Source organism: Mytilus californianus, unplaced genomic scaffold (assembly GCF_021869535.1).
Source record: "Mytilus californianus isolate M0D057914Y unplaced genomic scaffold, xbMytCali1.0.p SCAF_1, whole genome shotgun sequence".
NCBI classification, from domain to species: Eukaryota; Metazoa; Mollusca; class Bivalvia; order Mytilida; family Mytilidae; genus Mytilus; species Mytilus californianus.
The window spans coordinates 124,181,273-124,198,485 of record NW_026262581.1 but is presented as its reverse complement, the minus strand read 5'-3'; the positions used below and the strand labels follow the sequence as shown (position 1 = coordinate 124,198,485).

At 31.8% G+C, this 17,213-nt stretch overlaps 1 protein-coding gene across 2 annotated transcripts in view; it reads left to right on the top strand.

Moving 5' to 3' along the window:
* Nucleotides 1-13,281, top strand: part of LOC127711630 (nuclear pore complex protein Nup155-like) — a 67,767-nt gene extending 54,486 nt beyond the window's left edge. For both annotated transcript variants that reach the window (XM_052217740.1, XM_052217746.1), the window contains exons 31-34: nt 4,349-4,459; nt 6,836-6,972; nt 7,744-7,850; nt 8,918-13,281. In XM_052217740.1, the coding sequence (XP_052073700.1) occupies nt 4,349-4,459; nt 6,836-6,972; nt 7,744-7,850; nt 8,918-9,053 (491 nt within the window). In that variant the 3' untranslated portion in view covers nt 9,054-13,281. The remainder of the gene's footprint in view (nt 1-4,348; nt 4,460-6,835; nt 6,973-7,743; nt 7,851-8,917) is intronic.
* Nucleotides 13,282-17,213: the final 3,932 nt, after the last annotated feature.

Here is a 17,213-nt window from a genome sequence, read left to right as displayed (position 1 = left end):
CACATTGAGGTCAAAAGGGTCCAAAATTAAACTTTGTTTGATTTCATCAAAAATTGAATTCTTGGGGTTCTTTAATATGCTGAATCTAACCATTTATTTAGATTTTGGATATTAGACCATAATAGGTGAATGTCCAATTTAAAATTTTTAAGTTCTTAGACCACATTCATTCTGTGTTAGAAACCTATGCTGTGTCAAATATTTAATCACAATCCAAATGCAAAGCTGTATCAAGCTTGAATGTTGTGTCCATACTTGCCCCAACTGTTCAGGGTTCGACCTCTGCGGTCGTATCAAGCTGCGCCCTGCGGAGCATTTTATTGGTTAGTTTCTTGAATATTATTATAGATAGAGATAAACTGTAAACAGCAATAATGTTCAGCAAAGTAAGATCTACAAATAAGTCAACTTGACCAAAATGGTGAGTTGACCCCTTAAGGAGTTATTGCCCTTTATAGTCAATTTTTAACCATTTTTCGTAAATTTTTGTAATCTTTTACAAAAATCTTCTCCTCTGAAACTACTAAGACAAATTTAACCAAACTTGTCCACAATCATCATTAGGGTATCTAGTTTAAAAAATGTGTCCGATGACCCTGACCGTGAACCAAGATGGCCGACATGGCTAAAAAATAGTTCATAGGGTAAAATGCAGTTTTTGGCTCATATCTCTGAAACCAAAGCATTTAGAGCAAATTTGACGAGGACCATTCAGGCAACACGTTGTTGGGTTGCTGCCCCTGAATTGGTAATTTTAAGAAAATTTTTCAGCTTTTGGTTATTATCTTGAATATTATTATAGATAGAGATAAACTGTAAACAGCAATAATGTACAGCAAAGTAAGATCTACAAATAAGTCAAAATGACCAAAATTGTCAATTGACCCCTTAAGGAGTTATTGCCCTTTATACTCATTTTTTTACAATTTTCATAAATTTTGTAAATTTTTGTAAATTTTTACAAAATATTTTCCACTGTAACTACTGGGCCAAGTTCATTATAGATAGAGATAATAGTAAGGAGCAAGAATGTTCAGTAAAGTAAGATCTACAAACACATCACCATCACCAAAACACAATTTTGTCATGAATCCATCTGTGTCCTTTGTTTAATATGCACATAGACCAAGGTGAGTGACACAGGCTCTTTAGAGCCTCTAGTTTTTTTAACTTTTTATTTTTTTATTTCCAACAATTACAACATATACATGACATACATACAATATAATACATATAAGATATATACAATGTCATTATTATAAATACATCTTAATTGGAAATATTTTACATTTTCTATTGAAAAGATATAAAAAAAAAAAAATTAAAAAAATATAAAAAAAATATAAAAATTAATAAATAAATATATAAATAAATAAATAATGATAATTAACAGATTGGAGTGAAGAGTAAAGAAGAAGGGAAAAACAAAAATAAAAAAACAAAAAGATTATCCAGATACATCCCTATCTACATTTTAAATATCAAATATTTATGTTGAAAAATATTTGCAAAATTAACTAGACATATTTCTTTCGTAACATCCATCAACACAGATCAAGTACATAACATGACAATAATATTTTCTTTAAAATAGATCATAATTAAATAGTCATAAGTTATTTTTACAAAAATAGACATTAGCTGGTATTCAATAAAAGTTTTTCAAAAACATTCCATACATTGTCAAATTCAGTTATCTTTTTATTTTTTACAGCTATCATACTCTCTAATTTATACATATCTTTCAGCTTTATTATAGCTGCTTGCAATGAGAGATTCTTTTTAAAGCATCTAGAATTATACACATATTGTTTAATATAAAGAAAAATCATGTTGTATGGGTTGTAATTTGTTAACGTACTGGTTCCTAGATATGATCTCTGTCTTTCATCTCATAGAGACATAACTTGAGAATGTTACCAGTATAGAAAAAAATGGTAGCACCTAAAATTGAATTCTTAGGAGGTCCAAACGTGGAGGAAGGGGTAGTATAGAATTTTAGTACAAGTTTAAACTCTTAGAAGTTCAGGGCATATAAATGTTGAAAATATGCTGCACAGCCCTATATTTTATCCTTTGAATAAAATAGTAGTGCATTTCAACTTTCTGTTCTGTGATATAATTTTTCACGAAACTTCCTAGTAAAAGTGGCACAGTTTTAGCGGCAAAGGGTGTTCTTATGGGAAATTACATTGTCTATATTTACAGAATTGCAACCTATATAGGGTGAAAAAAGAGAACATATAGAATTTCACCAAATCTGGTTTATCTCAGAGATTTAAATGAAATTAGCTCAAATACAAAGTTTTATGAATATTTCATGAAGATTGAGAAAATCCTAGGCCTTAATTATGATGACTCAGCATAAATTCACAGTTTACAGTATGCATAGTTTACTTAAAGGCCTGAATTCAAAATAAATTCTTAATGTATGCATATTTGTAATTTGAATTGTTTAGAAGCGCTTATATTTACTCTTCGCAGTCATTGAAACTCATAGATCCTTCCTGAATATTGTTTTTGGGGTATTTTTGTTCTGTCGATAACCCAAAAGTAAGCCGTAACACCTGAATGTGCTTTTTTGTGACCGCAGCATAAAAAAAAACAAGCTAGAAATACATAAATACCCCAATAAAACTAACAATAGTGTGTTCTATCCTAAATATGTATTGAATATTCCATATTCACAGAAAAAGCAGAATAATTTAGCAAATGTGAGGCCCCAGTGGCAAAAAAAACAGAAAATGCCTACCCCCTGGGTCACAAAACAGATAATTTAACCTGTAAATGCTATGATTTTATTATTTTAAAGGTCTTTTGTATAGAAAACAATAACTGTGCTTTGAAATTATGCAAAAAAACAGATGTTAGCAGTCAGTTCTATAAAACTTTTAGTGAAGTCATACATAAGACTGGTAACTTCATACATACAACTTTTGGAAATATGGCTTTGTTTAAACACTTCTTGTTCATATATTAGCTAAATTATGTTAGATATATGGTTAGAGATGATATTGTTGTGACAACATTTCTACACTCACCATTTGAGGTAGAAACTGTTAACTTTAATTGACAAATAGGCATACAGTGAGATGTGGACTGGAGACAAAGGCAGGATTTGATACTTTATATAATCTTAAATGTTGGAATGATTAACTACTAAACTTTACATTTATAGTGTTCTGAAATGCTTTTAATGTGTTATAAGAATAGTTTCAAACAGGTTCTAGACATTTCATGTCAGAAAACATGCACATAGGATAAGCTGACAATAATTAAAGTGTTGTTTTCAGATTCTTTAAAAAATTGAAACAGGGGTGGGGGTATAAAATGTACTGTAAAAGAAAGTTAGAGTATATGCAGTAATTTCTTTAAGGCTATAATTCTGATAAATAAGTATTGTTGTGAGAAAAAGTGTTTTTCAAGAGTTTTCTATTTGAATAAATGTTTGTATAGGTTGCACTTTGTAAAAACAGCTGTTTCACAAGCCACGCCTCTTTTGGGGAGATATATAATATTCATAGATATGTTAATTTGTTAACGTACTTGTTCCTAGATATGATCTCTGTGTTTAATCTCAAAGAGACATAACTTGAGAATGTTACCAGTATAGAAAAAAATGGTAGCGCCTAAAACTGAATTCTTAGTAGGTCCAAAAGTGGAGGTAGGGGTATTATAGAATTTTAGTATAAGTTTAAACTCTTAGAAGTTCAGGACATATAAATGTTGAAAATATGCCGCACAGCCCTATATTTTGACCTTTGAATAAAATAGTAGTGCATATCAACTTCCGTTCTGGGATATAATTTTTCACGAAACTTCCTAGTAAAAGTGGCACAGTTTTAGCCACAAAGGGAGTTCCTATTGGAAATTGCATTGTCTATATTTGCAGAATTGCAACCTTTAAGTCATCTCAAATGAACGAAATTGTATGAAAAAATTTCCGGATCCTTGTTCGAGTGCCTTCCACATTCCACAAAGTTGTCAATTTCATTAACACCTGTTAGCAAATATTGATTCAACCTGTGAGCTGATAAAGGTTATAACCCTTAAACTCATACAATCATCTTATGAGATCATCGGCAACCACACGTTGATTAAATTTTTTTATACCATGGGTCCGGAAAGGGTAAAATTGCCACAGAATTAGAGAAATTAGTAATATTAATTTCACACAACAAATATTATACTTTTCATGCAGATTTTGTAAAGGTATTTTAGAGCAATCTGGGTGTTCCAATCTTTTGAAATTGTATTTTTTTCGAAGCATGCCCAGTTAGTCCTCACCTTAGGAGAAAGCTTTATGTTTCAATAAATTTTTTCATATATATGTAATTATCTTTTTCAGAAATATTAAGTACTGGATCAATGGATGGAAATTCTAGAGTAAAAAATCTGGACTTAAAACTATCAGCTGTAGGGAAGCTGTACATAAAAACAGAAAGATATTTCCCTTCAGGTATAACATGTATATACTTATCCCAATAAACTCCACTTCGTAACTGGGGCATATGGTGTTACATATGTCCATCCTTCTGTCATTCTTTAATTGAACAGTTGTCCTAATTTATCCATTATACAGGTAGATATTATGGTATACCTTTGTACGTCCGTCTAACCGTCTGTCCGTCCGTCTGTCCGTCCGTCCGTCGTCAACATGTCGGACATTAACTCAAAAACGCTTTAACCAATTTGCATAAAACTTTGGTGAATTGTTTATATCTATTGACGTGAGCTCCCTTTCGTTTTTTATAAATTTTAGATTTTATGTTTTCAAGTTAAGGGGTTTTATTCATTAAAAAAAGGGGGATTTTCCAGTTTTTGGACAATAACTCAAGAATGCTTTCACCAACTTGCAAGAAATTTTGGTTGATTGTTTATATCTATTGACATGAGCTCCCTTTGGATTTTTATAAATTTTAGATTTTACGTTTCCGAGTTATGGGGTTTTATTCATAAAAAAAGGGGGATTTTCCAGTTTTCGGATAATAACTCAAAAGAGCTTTCAGCAGTTCTCATGAAACTTTGATGAATTGTTGATATCTATTGATGTAAGCTCCCTTTAGAATTTTATAAATTTTAGATTTTACATTTCCGAATTATGGGGTTTATTCATTAAAAAAGGGGGGATTTTACATTTTTCATACAATAACTCAAAAATGCTTTCAGCAATTCGTATGAAACTTTGGTGAACTGTTTATATCTATTGATGTAAGCTCCCTTTAGAATTTTATAAATTTTATTTGTTTATAGTCTGACAACAGATTTACTAAGTATTGCGCAACAGCACAATGTATTGCACAACAGCAAGTCAAATCTTTAATTGAATATAAATTCAATTCATATAACCAACTTCAAGTTCTTTGACTACATTTATTCAGAAACCTATAATACATGTATGTCAAATATTTAATTACAATCCAAATTCAGACCTGTATCAAGCTTGAATATTGTGTCCATTTTTGCCCCAACTGTTCGGGGTTAGACCTCTGCTGGTGTATCCAGCTGTGCTCAGCGAAGCAGTTTATTGTTTATTGTCTCGCCTGCAATGAAAGTTGCAGTATGTGAGACATGGGTATTACTATCCAGCGGTGGCGTAAACTATTTGTATAAAGCTTAATATTTCAGAAGGTAGAAGATTTGGATACTTCATACCTTGTATGCAGATACCTTATGTTACGAGGTTTCCATCTGTCATATGTCCATTGTCCTTGACCTCATTTTCATGGTTCAGAGACTGCTTGGAAAAAAATTACAGTTTTTTTGTCATGTGAATTTCTCACTTACTATGAGTAGTAGGATAACTATATTTGGTATATGGGTTCCTTGCAATGCCTACATGTCTGTCAGACAGGGTTCACCTGACCTCGACCTCATTTCTTGGATCAGTAATCAAGGTTAAAGTTACGTGATTAGGTCCATTTCTCAGATACTATAAGCAGTAGGTCAACTATATGTGGTATATGGAATGATTGTAAGGGGTACATGTCAGTCTGGCAGGTCTCATCTGACCTTGACCTCATTTTCATGGTTCATTGGTCAATGTTAAGTTTTTTGTGTTTTGGTCTGTTTTTCAAGTACTATAAGCAATAGGTCAACTATATTTGGTGTATGGAATGAATGTAAGATGTACATCTCAGTCTAGTCGGTATCATCTGGCCTTGACCTCATTTTCATGGTTCATTGGTCAATGTTGAGTTTTTGTGTTTTGGTCTGTTTTTCAAGTACTATAAGCAATAGGTCAACTTTATTTGGTGTATGGAATGATTGTAAGGGGTACATGTCAGTCTGGCATGTTTCATCTGACCTTGACCTAATTTTCATGGTTCATTGGTCAATGTTGAGTTTTTTTGTGTTTTGGTCTGTTTTTCAAGTACTATAAGCAATAAGTCAACTATATTTGGTGTATTGAATGATTGTAAGGTGTACATGTCTGTCTGGCCTGGTTCATCTGACCATGACCTCATTATCATAGAACATTGATAATGTTAAGTTTATGTGATACTTGTAGTAAGACCTTCATGTTACAAACTTTCAACATAAATTCAATCAAAAGTTTAACAGGCGAGACATTTCAGCGTGTGCACTCTTGTATTTTATTAATTGTGGAGTCACAGATCAAGGTCACATTTTTTAGCATGAAAATTTGACTTGTCTTAATTGTGATAATTATTTTTGTAGATACCGATAAAAAAATGATGGCTTCCAGATTAGTGCTACATGTTCCTAGGAGCCTTCAGATAAATATCCATCATGAGTTGTCACTGAATGGTTAGGAAGAATTGCAGCATAATCAATTATCACACAAACATGTAAAATAAACTTTTTATTGCAGCTTTCCTTATAAAATATTTGGAACAAAGAAGTTGTGAACTGGGACTGAATACAGAATGGGTTTTTAAATTGATGTTAGAGACAGGACTAGCGCCACCTAGGGTGTTTGAAATCTATGACAGATTATTCAAGTCTAGGGTATGTCTATTGATGTATACAGATAACACTTTGTGTTCTTGATTTAGTTGTAAGATGTCCTTTTTCAGAAAGATAGGATTATTAAAAGTGTCTTACTACTAGGGGGTTGTTTAACGATCTTGACTACCCAAGAGGTATTTGTGTCTTGGTTTAAACTCTTTAATGTTACCATGTAACCAGTAATGCAATAATGACTTTTTCATTGATATTGACAGAAAAACCATTGATTTGACTCATGCTTTGATTAATTGAACAATTAACTGTTTGTTCGTCCTCTGTCATAGATCAAATATAAGTTCTACTAAAAGGACATTGAAACTTTCGTAAACTGGCTAAATTTTGAATATGAGTAGTGTATACACATACCATTGGTAAAAACCTATTTATCATGATTATCAATAACATGTGTCTGTGTTGTAGTTCACTTTTCTAATCACATTTAAGTCACAAGGTCACTTAATATAATTGTCTTAGGTAACTAGCCCAGGTTACTTTCAAGCAAATTTGACAGGTTTATGTTTAACAGTAAACCTATGTTATAGGTCAAAGGTCCTTTTATATAAGAGGTATGGTCGTAAGGTTGCATATGTTTGTATATACATTGAAGATGGGACCATTTTTATATTCTAGGGTACTGTAGTTTTCCTTAGTTTTGCTTATTTTGTGGATTTCAGCTGATAAAACATTTGGTTATTAGGATTCAAATGAATTCTCCCTAAATCATATCAATTGACTATGTCCATATATGTAATTCTTCATTAACAATTGTAGGATCCATTCTGGCTATCAATACAGAAACCTCTGAGATTGCTGGAAGTTCTGTGTGAACTTTTATGTCATTTAGTGGCACATCCAGCTCAAATACCAGTGTATGAAAGGTGGGTATATGCCATTTTTATAATATAAGCTTCAGCATTTTAGGTACCCAGATTCATTCTGGGCCCAATTTATAGTTGGAAAAAATCAGCATTTGACCTATTGTTATAACCTTCAATCAAGAAATCATTTTTTTTACAACAAATTTATTGTTTGTGTAAGTGTCAAGTTGTGTTTCAATTTTGTAAAACTTTCTTATCGCATAAAAGTCCTAATTTTTCAAGCTGGTGTGTGTGTTTCAAAATTTCATAAAAATATATAATAGTACTGTGGATTCATTTCTATTCATGGTATAACAATTTTCGTGAGTTTCATTGGTCACAGCAAACCGTGGACCCGAGAAATGTGTATTCAGTCGAATGTTTATTTCCGGTTATGTTGTGCAAATCTATTATAGTGTTGACTTGCGATAAACATGGTAACATGAAACGTGTTCTTGAAAAAAAAAAAAGTATTTTTGATAAATAGATAATCAAATCTGTAGAATATCAGTGAGAATTTCATCAAAATGAAATGAAATAATCATTTCCAACATGAAACTTAAATTTAAGAAAAATAGCCTTTTACGTGTTCCCCAGAGTTTATATAACAAAACTGTGTGATGAATAAATAGTGGAACATGCCTTATTTTATTAACTTTGGCTGCAAACATGGAAAGCGTGTTTCTTACTTTTGATAATTTCCTAATTACTGCTTATTTGCAATCAGTTGTACATTAACCTTTGAATACCTTTTGGCAAGACATTACAAATTGTTCAACAAACAAATAACTAGTTGCCTTTGTACATGCTTGCAATGGAATTTTTAAAAGAACATTTTAACCTAGAATTTTTACAATTCAAAACATTTTCAAAGAATTTCTATCTTTTATTATTTATTATTCAAACCGAGATCCATGAATTTACGTAGCTGAAGTATTTTTTAAAATTTTTTGAAACAGCGATCCACGAATTTACGTATCCCACGAAATGTCTTTTTTTTCTCTATCCACGAAAATAAATAAATCCAAAGTATTTAGCCTTATTTGTAGTTTTTTCATATTAATAATTTCATGCTCTCTGTTTTCTAGGAGACTATTTACAACTGTGTGTCTTGATTCAGTGGCAAGTTACTTGGTAGAACTACAGGCTATGAGAAGTACAGAATCACATATAAGACTGATTAATCAGTTTAAAAGACTTCAGTCAGAACTGGAGCGTTTGTGACAGCCATAAATCTGTAATGACATTAAATGTAAATTATTTTATAAAGTATTGTGAAAAATCAATATTTTGAATTGATTAAATTGTCAGCCATGTTTTTATTATGCATAACAACATTTTTAAGAATATTCCGAAGTATAGTCTTAGTTTGAGTTGACTATTGAGTTATTCAACATCTATACCTTGAGTCAGCTAAAGATCACATTTAATGAGCATCCATGTCTCAAGTCTGCTAAAAATTACATTTAGCGAGAATTCATTCCTTTAGTCTGCTAAAAATCATATTCAGTGAGCATCCATACCTTTAGCAAGTTAAACATTACATTCAACAAGCACCCATTCCTTGAGCAAGCTAAAGATTACACGTGATGAACATCTTTACCTTGAGCAAGTTAAAAATTACATTCAAATATCAACAATGCAAGGTTTTATAAAAATCTGTATTCATATAACTTGGTGTAATGATGCATCTAAGAGAGTATAGCAACATCTTACAAAAAGAAGGTGACTCAGCCCCTCATTCTACATTCATAGTAAGTTTTACATCCAAGTGTAGATATTAGATACTATATATCACCTACAATCATATAGCTTAATGAGTATGCATTCACTGGAGCATAGCAGATAGTCCTTTCTTACTTTATTTTATAACTTTGGTGATTTGTATTATAAGTTGAAGTTCATTTTCCAGATACTAAGTGACCTTTTACACTGAACTTAAATTTCACTGCGACAACTTGATCAATTATGATAAAGGTTTTTCAAGCCAATTTGGGGTTTAGGCAAACTTTGTAATTGAAGATTACCTATGTTTATTTATGTAAGTGAATCATTATAAAATTACTCCTAGCTCTGTTTACACTTGATATAATTATTGCCATTTTTATTAACTTACACTGAGTTAATTCAAAAGAATATATGTTTATTTTAATATGAAATAAGAATGTACTGTGGTTACAATAGAATATATGGCATACTTTGGCCTACAGTGGCAATTATATCTTGAATATGCATGAACTATTTGTCACTTAAAATGTTAATAAATCATTGTCAATTAAATTCTATGTTAACATTTTACAGAGAAACCTTTAAAATATCTTCATTTAAAATGTTCATTCAAATAAAGAAAAAGAAAGGAACGATTGTCTGATTCTATTATTGTTATACACATCAGTAAGTCTAGAATTAAACTTAACAGACATTGTATGCCCCCACCAAAAACTTTTAGGTCATAAAGGTTTACCTGTGTCCTTCAATATGCAACAATTTTTTACAATCTTTGTGTAAAGGTGATCTTGGAGTTTTTGTATATTGATCAAGACCAAATTGCATTTTCACCATGTTACACCTGTTTTTGACAGAATTGTGTTACATGAGCATTAATTTTGAGTATGAATCTAAAAACTGTCCACAATTTTTGCCATGTTTTCATGAAAAAAGCATCTAATCTAGGTTGTTTTTCATTCTGAAAAAAAGAAGTGTATGGTTGTGTTATCCTGTATATTCCAAAGATGCTGTGTGAAATTTGTACTGATTTCTGTCTTGCCTGGGACAAAGTCGCGAAAAGCGAGACATAGGGATTGCTTTTCTGGCGATGGCTGCGACAACAGCGGCAACAATTGTTAAGTTTTCTGCTTAAGTTAGTTTGATAGGAACTACTTGTGATAGATCATTGATATTCAATATAAAGTTGCATCACTACCAGTACATATCAGTTTGACGACTATTTTGAGGCCCTGCCCCTAGGTCATGGTCCAGCGACTTTGAATTAACTAGCAATTTTCAATGTTAAGTTTTCTGCTTAAGTTAGTTTGATAGGAACTACTGGTGATAGATCAATGATATTTTGTATGAAGTCACATTACTATCAGTACATATCAGTTTGACGACTATTTGGAGGCCCTGCCACCCAGGACATGGTCCAGTGACTTTGAATTATTAGCAATTTACAATGTTAAGTTTTCTGCTTATGTTAGATTGATAGGAACTACTAACAATAGACAACGGTATTTTCTATAAAGTTACATTACTGTTTGTACACCTCAGTTTGTCAACCATTTTGAGGCCCTGCCCACTAGATCATGGTCTAGCGACTTTGAATTAATAAGCAATGTTGCTGTTCATCAGATTGTCTTTATCTGAATTTTATGCCGACAGGCGAGACATATCTCTGTGTCAACAGTTTATTTTATTAAAAGAGGGCCAAAATTTTACAGTAATCATTTCACCTTATTGATAATTATTGTACATTGTAGAAAATATCTGAAATATGTTAATCATCACTATTATATGAAAATTCAAATGAATATATATCTACTTTATCAGCATTTTTGAAATTTTCCCATTCTGTTTTTTTTTGTGATCATTTGTTGCATTCTGATAAATATTTCTTCAATAGAGTCCAGTTATTTATTGGTATTCTGTGTATCTTTATCTCTGCTCAGCTCTTCATAAAATTGCACATGATGGCTTTGTCAGGTAAAAAATTTAAGCCTCCTTAACTTTGACCTGATCTTATCACTGACATCATAATGTTTGACTTGCTGTGGGTTTTATCCAGTTTTCTTCCATTCTACTGGTAAAGCAAAGAAAAGGCTGTTTCAATCTTGAAAAACAAATAAATACAATCCAGTAAAATCATTATCAGATTTTTCTTAAATTGATATTGTAAAATAGCAGCTGCCCAACACCATTTGAAGCTTTTTTAAGGTTGTATCCTTATCCTTTTATTGTGACTTGACTTGCAGCTGATAATTTATATTATCCCTTTTTTCCTAAATTTGCCTTTATCGGTAATATTTTTTGTATGATAATTTTCCTTCTCCTTTTATGTAGTGAAAGTATTTTTAAAATAAATACAAATGGGTCCATGCAGGTTTACATGAGTGTTCACAACAAAGAAAGAGTGTGTAGTTTCAATATTTTATTATCATAACACAAATAAATATACAATCACTTAATTCACACATGAATACAGAATCAGAATAAGTTACAATACTCTATTATAATTTGCCAATCAAGCTAAATTTAAAAAAAGGAAACGTCTTTCTATAAATAGGACAATGTGTATTTGAAATACTTGATGCAGGATTTAACATGCAAAAGTGTGATGCAGTGCTTTTTACCATCGCAGAATTATAATATTACTTCCAGCTTCCAAATAGCTCTATTATCTTCTTAATTTGATTACCCAATTTCGAAACACATCTTCAAGGTCTTGAAACTAACATCAACAAGACTTTGCCAGAAGTTGACATCAATAATGGTAAAGCAAAAATATATATATTGTACTTATATGTAATATAAGTACTGTTTATACAAACAGCCTTTCCAGCTTACACTAAATAATTAATGTGATAATAAAGATGCTGTCATTCTGGATACATTTAATTAACATACACAGACCACTTGTTATATCTTGAGGTTAATTTCCCTGGCATTTGACACTTTGAAGTTACAACTGGAATCTCACTAGGAGGCCCTATAATCTTTTCTTAATCAGATACATGTCATAATTAATAACGGTTGGTGAGGAAATGCAGATAATGATACCAGATCTTATAAAAATTAATTACACAACAATAAGTATATTATCTGAAGGTCAGTGAGGTCAGTCTCCTCCCACTGTATGATTGATGTACCCTATCTCTGTGTAAGGCCATATGCATGGTCTTTGTATAATCAGTTTCTTGGTTCATAGCAGTCTTGACTAGTTGATATAGTTTTACAGTGCTATTATTTAATTTACCGCCCACCATCCACCTTCCTAACAACTTCAATAATATTTCATGACGAGGGAAACATCTCAGCTTTTACTAGTGATATATATTTTATTTTATTAATTTTGATTCCTTGATGGAATTTTATCACTGGTTATTTCTAAAATTTCATTCATCCCCAAGCATTTCGGGGACAAATTTTATCAAATTTATTCCAGCGCCAGTTTGATATACCCCTGCTACTCTACTAGCACATGGGCTATCCCCATGCAGACCTTGCACACCCCGGCTGCAGATGAGACGCCTAGTCTCATCACCTAAGTGGAGAACCCTCGCTTCACATTCCCCGGCTGGCGTATTGTCGGGCAGACAGGTTCTTCCTCACACTGGAGGTTGCAAGCTGACTTGCTCAGGCAGGAACTCAAAATTGTCTTGTATGCTGAGTGTTTCCCTAGGGCCAACACCAGATTGATTAATTGTTTTTTATAATAAAATTATTATTCATTCTAAAATATCTTTCTGCTTTAAGCCAGTATGATTTTGCTAAGACTATGACTTTGGTTTACACACAGATACCCCTTATGTTACATTTGGTATTGTTTTTCGGAGCTGGTATTTGCTCAATTACATAGATGAGATCTGGACTTTAATAATTGAGATTTGCTCTATTAGGAGAGTTTTACTTTAATTAAGTGTGGATTGTCAGGACTTGCTCATCAATACACACAAAACATAATTCTACCTGAAAAATTACATCTGTTAAATAATAATATATCTCAAGAAATTTAGTAAGCCTGCCACTGGTGACTTGGAATGTTTTGATCACTGACACTAGAGGCATAAACAAGGAGTATTTCCAGACCACTCTAACAACTTCACAAGAATTCAAGACAACCTCATACTAAAAGTACAGAAACAATATTTCACTTTATGAGACTCAATAAATATACAACATTAGACTGGAGAAAAAATAAAAATATGAGACTACAGAAAAGAATAACAATATGAGACAACAGAATACAAATTTGATTGTTTGTATAAAATGTTACCTTGCTGAGTGTATTTTCACAACGATACAAATATTTCAATAACTTCTTCTTGGACATCAATAACATTCCAGGATATTTTACAGCAAGGTCTTTGATTTCCTAAAGTGATGTTATATGGCACTTGGTTCTTCTTCGAAAATACACTGCATTCAGTAGCTGGAAAGTAGAATGCTAGTTGTCTCGCCTGTGACAGGAAGCGAAACATAGGTGTTGCTTTTCTGGCGATGTCAGTGTCAACAATTGTTAAGTTTTCTGCTTAAGTTCGTTTGATAGGAACTACTTGTGATAGATTAATGATATTTTCTATTAAGTTGCATTAACATTAGTACAAATCAGTTTGACGACTATTTTGAGGCCTTGCCCCCTAGGTCATAGTCCAGTGACTTTGAATTGATTGGCAATTTTCAATGTTTAGTTTTCTGTCAGTTTGATAGGAACTACTTTTCATAGACAATGCTATTTTTTATAAAGTTGCATAACTATCAGTTTGATGACTATTCCGATGCCTTGTCCCCTAGATCATAGTTCAGTGACTACGAAATAATTAGCAATTCTTGTCTTGCCTTGACGGAGTCAAAAAGCGAGACATAGGTATGCTGTCTCCGGCGGCGGCGGCAACAATGTATTAGTTTGTGATTAGGTCTGGTTTATGGTGAACCACTAGTGGTATGTCAATGATATCTGGTATACAGGTGTTTTAGCATTGGCACATCTCATTTCCATGGAGATTATTTAGCCCCGCCCACTCAGTCATGGTCTATTGACTTTGAAACTTGTTTAGTTTACATATATTAATTTGTGATTAGGTCAGTTTTAAGGAAAACATTAGTGGTAGGTCAATGATAATTGGTATGCAGAATACAAAACTCATGGCTAATTAAATATTGAACTTGTTAAATAACTTGTTTAACCGAAGATGGAATATCACTAGATCAATATATTCTAAGTTTATCGACATGGATATTAAAACTTTTTTTGGAGTCTCTTATTTGGTAACTTATACAGGACTACGTTTTTTTTAATTTTATGACTACAAATGGACCACATCATGGATTTTTTGAAAAATGGTTTCTTTTTATATACAAGAGATTCAACTGATACTGGTTTATCAATTATTCTCGTATCATGGTCTAGTTTTTGTCTTTCATCGGACTGTTAAATATTTTCTCGAGCCACATGGTATATTTTTTCCATGTGAACTCTCAAATCGTCTACATAATCATTCACATTTTTTTGTGCTTTGTGGCGACAATGAGGAGAGAATTTTATGGGGGTAGATTCACTTCCCGTCCCAACATTAATGTATTTGGACTTGACCAAGTGGAAGGATGAATAGTGCTTCTGTATACACTCATTAATATGGGAATATAGAAATCCCAATTTATTCTGTTGTCATTTATATAAGACTTCATCATCTTTCCTCAGGTTTGGTTAAAATTTCCAGCATACCATTGGATGTTCGATGAAAGGAGGTTGATTTCATTTTATGAATAGCAAGGAGCCTGCATCGTTTTTGGAATAAAATGCTCTTGAAATTTGTCCCTTGATCTGCATGGATTTCTAGAGTAATTCCAAATCTAGAAATGAACACGTTTCTCTTCAATGTTTTGCGCATATTGATTACATAAATGATAGACCTCTAATCATCTGGTAAAGTGAGTACCAATTAATAAAATAAATCTGTTGCCAGATTTTGACTTGCGAAATGGTCCCATAACATCCAATGCTACTCTGTCCATAGGAAACCCAACATGATAGTTCTTTAAAATCGCATAACTCTTGTTTGTTTTCCATAGTATCCAATCGTAGCACAGTTTCAATATTTTAGATCTTAAAATATCTGGAACTTACAATTGCGCAATTTTGTCAATATAACGGAACTATAAACAAATGTCATAAAAGTGGGAGGTTTAGCTAGCTATAAAACCCCCTTCGGAAAATGCCTGTACCAAGTCAGGAATATATATTTCTTTTTAATTTCAAAAGTGTTTGTATAAACTAATCATTTTAATTATGCAGAATTATAGAAATTCTATTAAACTTTGCTACTGGAATATTGGTGGTATTTTTAGAAATCATCAAAATAAATTAGAAGATGCACATTACCTAAGTGAAATAAAAGATTTTGACTTGGTAATTCTTGGTGAAACACATATAGGTTACAACACTACTATCACCCTTCCAGAATATAGTTATTTTCCTTTCTGTAGAAATATTTCTACAAATGGAAGGTGTTCTGGTGGCTTAGCTATTTTAAGAAAAAAATCAGTTAAACAACATATAAAAATTATAATTAGTTATAAAAAAAGGGGGAGGTGATGATTTGTGGTGATTTTAATGCACAAACTGCCTCTGATTTAGACTATTTCAATTGATAGTTACAAATACCTTCCGTTGTTTGATTCTTATAAGAATGATGATAATATAAGAGGGAGAAATAGTCATGATGTTATATTAGATGCAAGAGGGAATGAACCACTTGAACTGTCTATAAGTAATCCGTTACGTATTGCCAATGGTAGGTGCTTATGGGGATTTTTTTGGTCGATTTACTTGTTATAATCCATTGGGTCAAAGCACAGTTGATTATCTAATGGCTTCAGAGTCAATTTATTCACAAATATAGTATTTTAAAGTTTCTGATTTTATACCATTTTTATCAGACTGTCATTGTAAAATCTCTTGGGAAATTTTAGCCAAGTTCAGAAATATTTGTCCTAATAAGGATTATAATATGAATCATGAGTTGCCCACAAATTTTACCTGGAAAAAGGATTCTAGTGAAAAATTTCAAGAGGCTTTAAATTAACATGAAATTCAAGAAAAAATCAAACTGTTTCTGAAAAAATCAAAGAGTTTGACATCAAATGATATTGATGAAGCAGTTAAAGACTTAAATGACATAATTTTGTCAGCTGCAAAACTGTTTCTTTCAAAACCAAAATATAGAAAAAGAAAAGAAAAAAGTAAAAAATGGTTTGATTTGGATCTTAAAAAAGATTAGGGGAAATGTTTTATCCCAAGGAAAACTTTATAGTGAATTTCCAAAAAATCCCGTAATAAGGGGTCATTATTATAAGCATAATATAATAAACTAAGGAAATATGAATATAGACAATTTAAGAATGCTATTGTCAACCAGTTAGACCAACTTAATGATAATGATCCAAAACAATACTGGAAACTTAATGATCAGAGATCAGAAAGTCGAGAAAATAAGGGCAATTCAATTGACGCAGACACATGGCAACAGCATTTTAAATCCTTACACTCATCAGTTGATGTCAACTTTGAATCTCGTATGAAAAAGATAAATGATTTTATATGCCAAAAGAAGATAACTAAATTTTTAATCAATTATTCTATAAAATAACACCAAAAGAGATATCAACTGC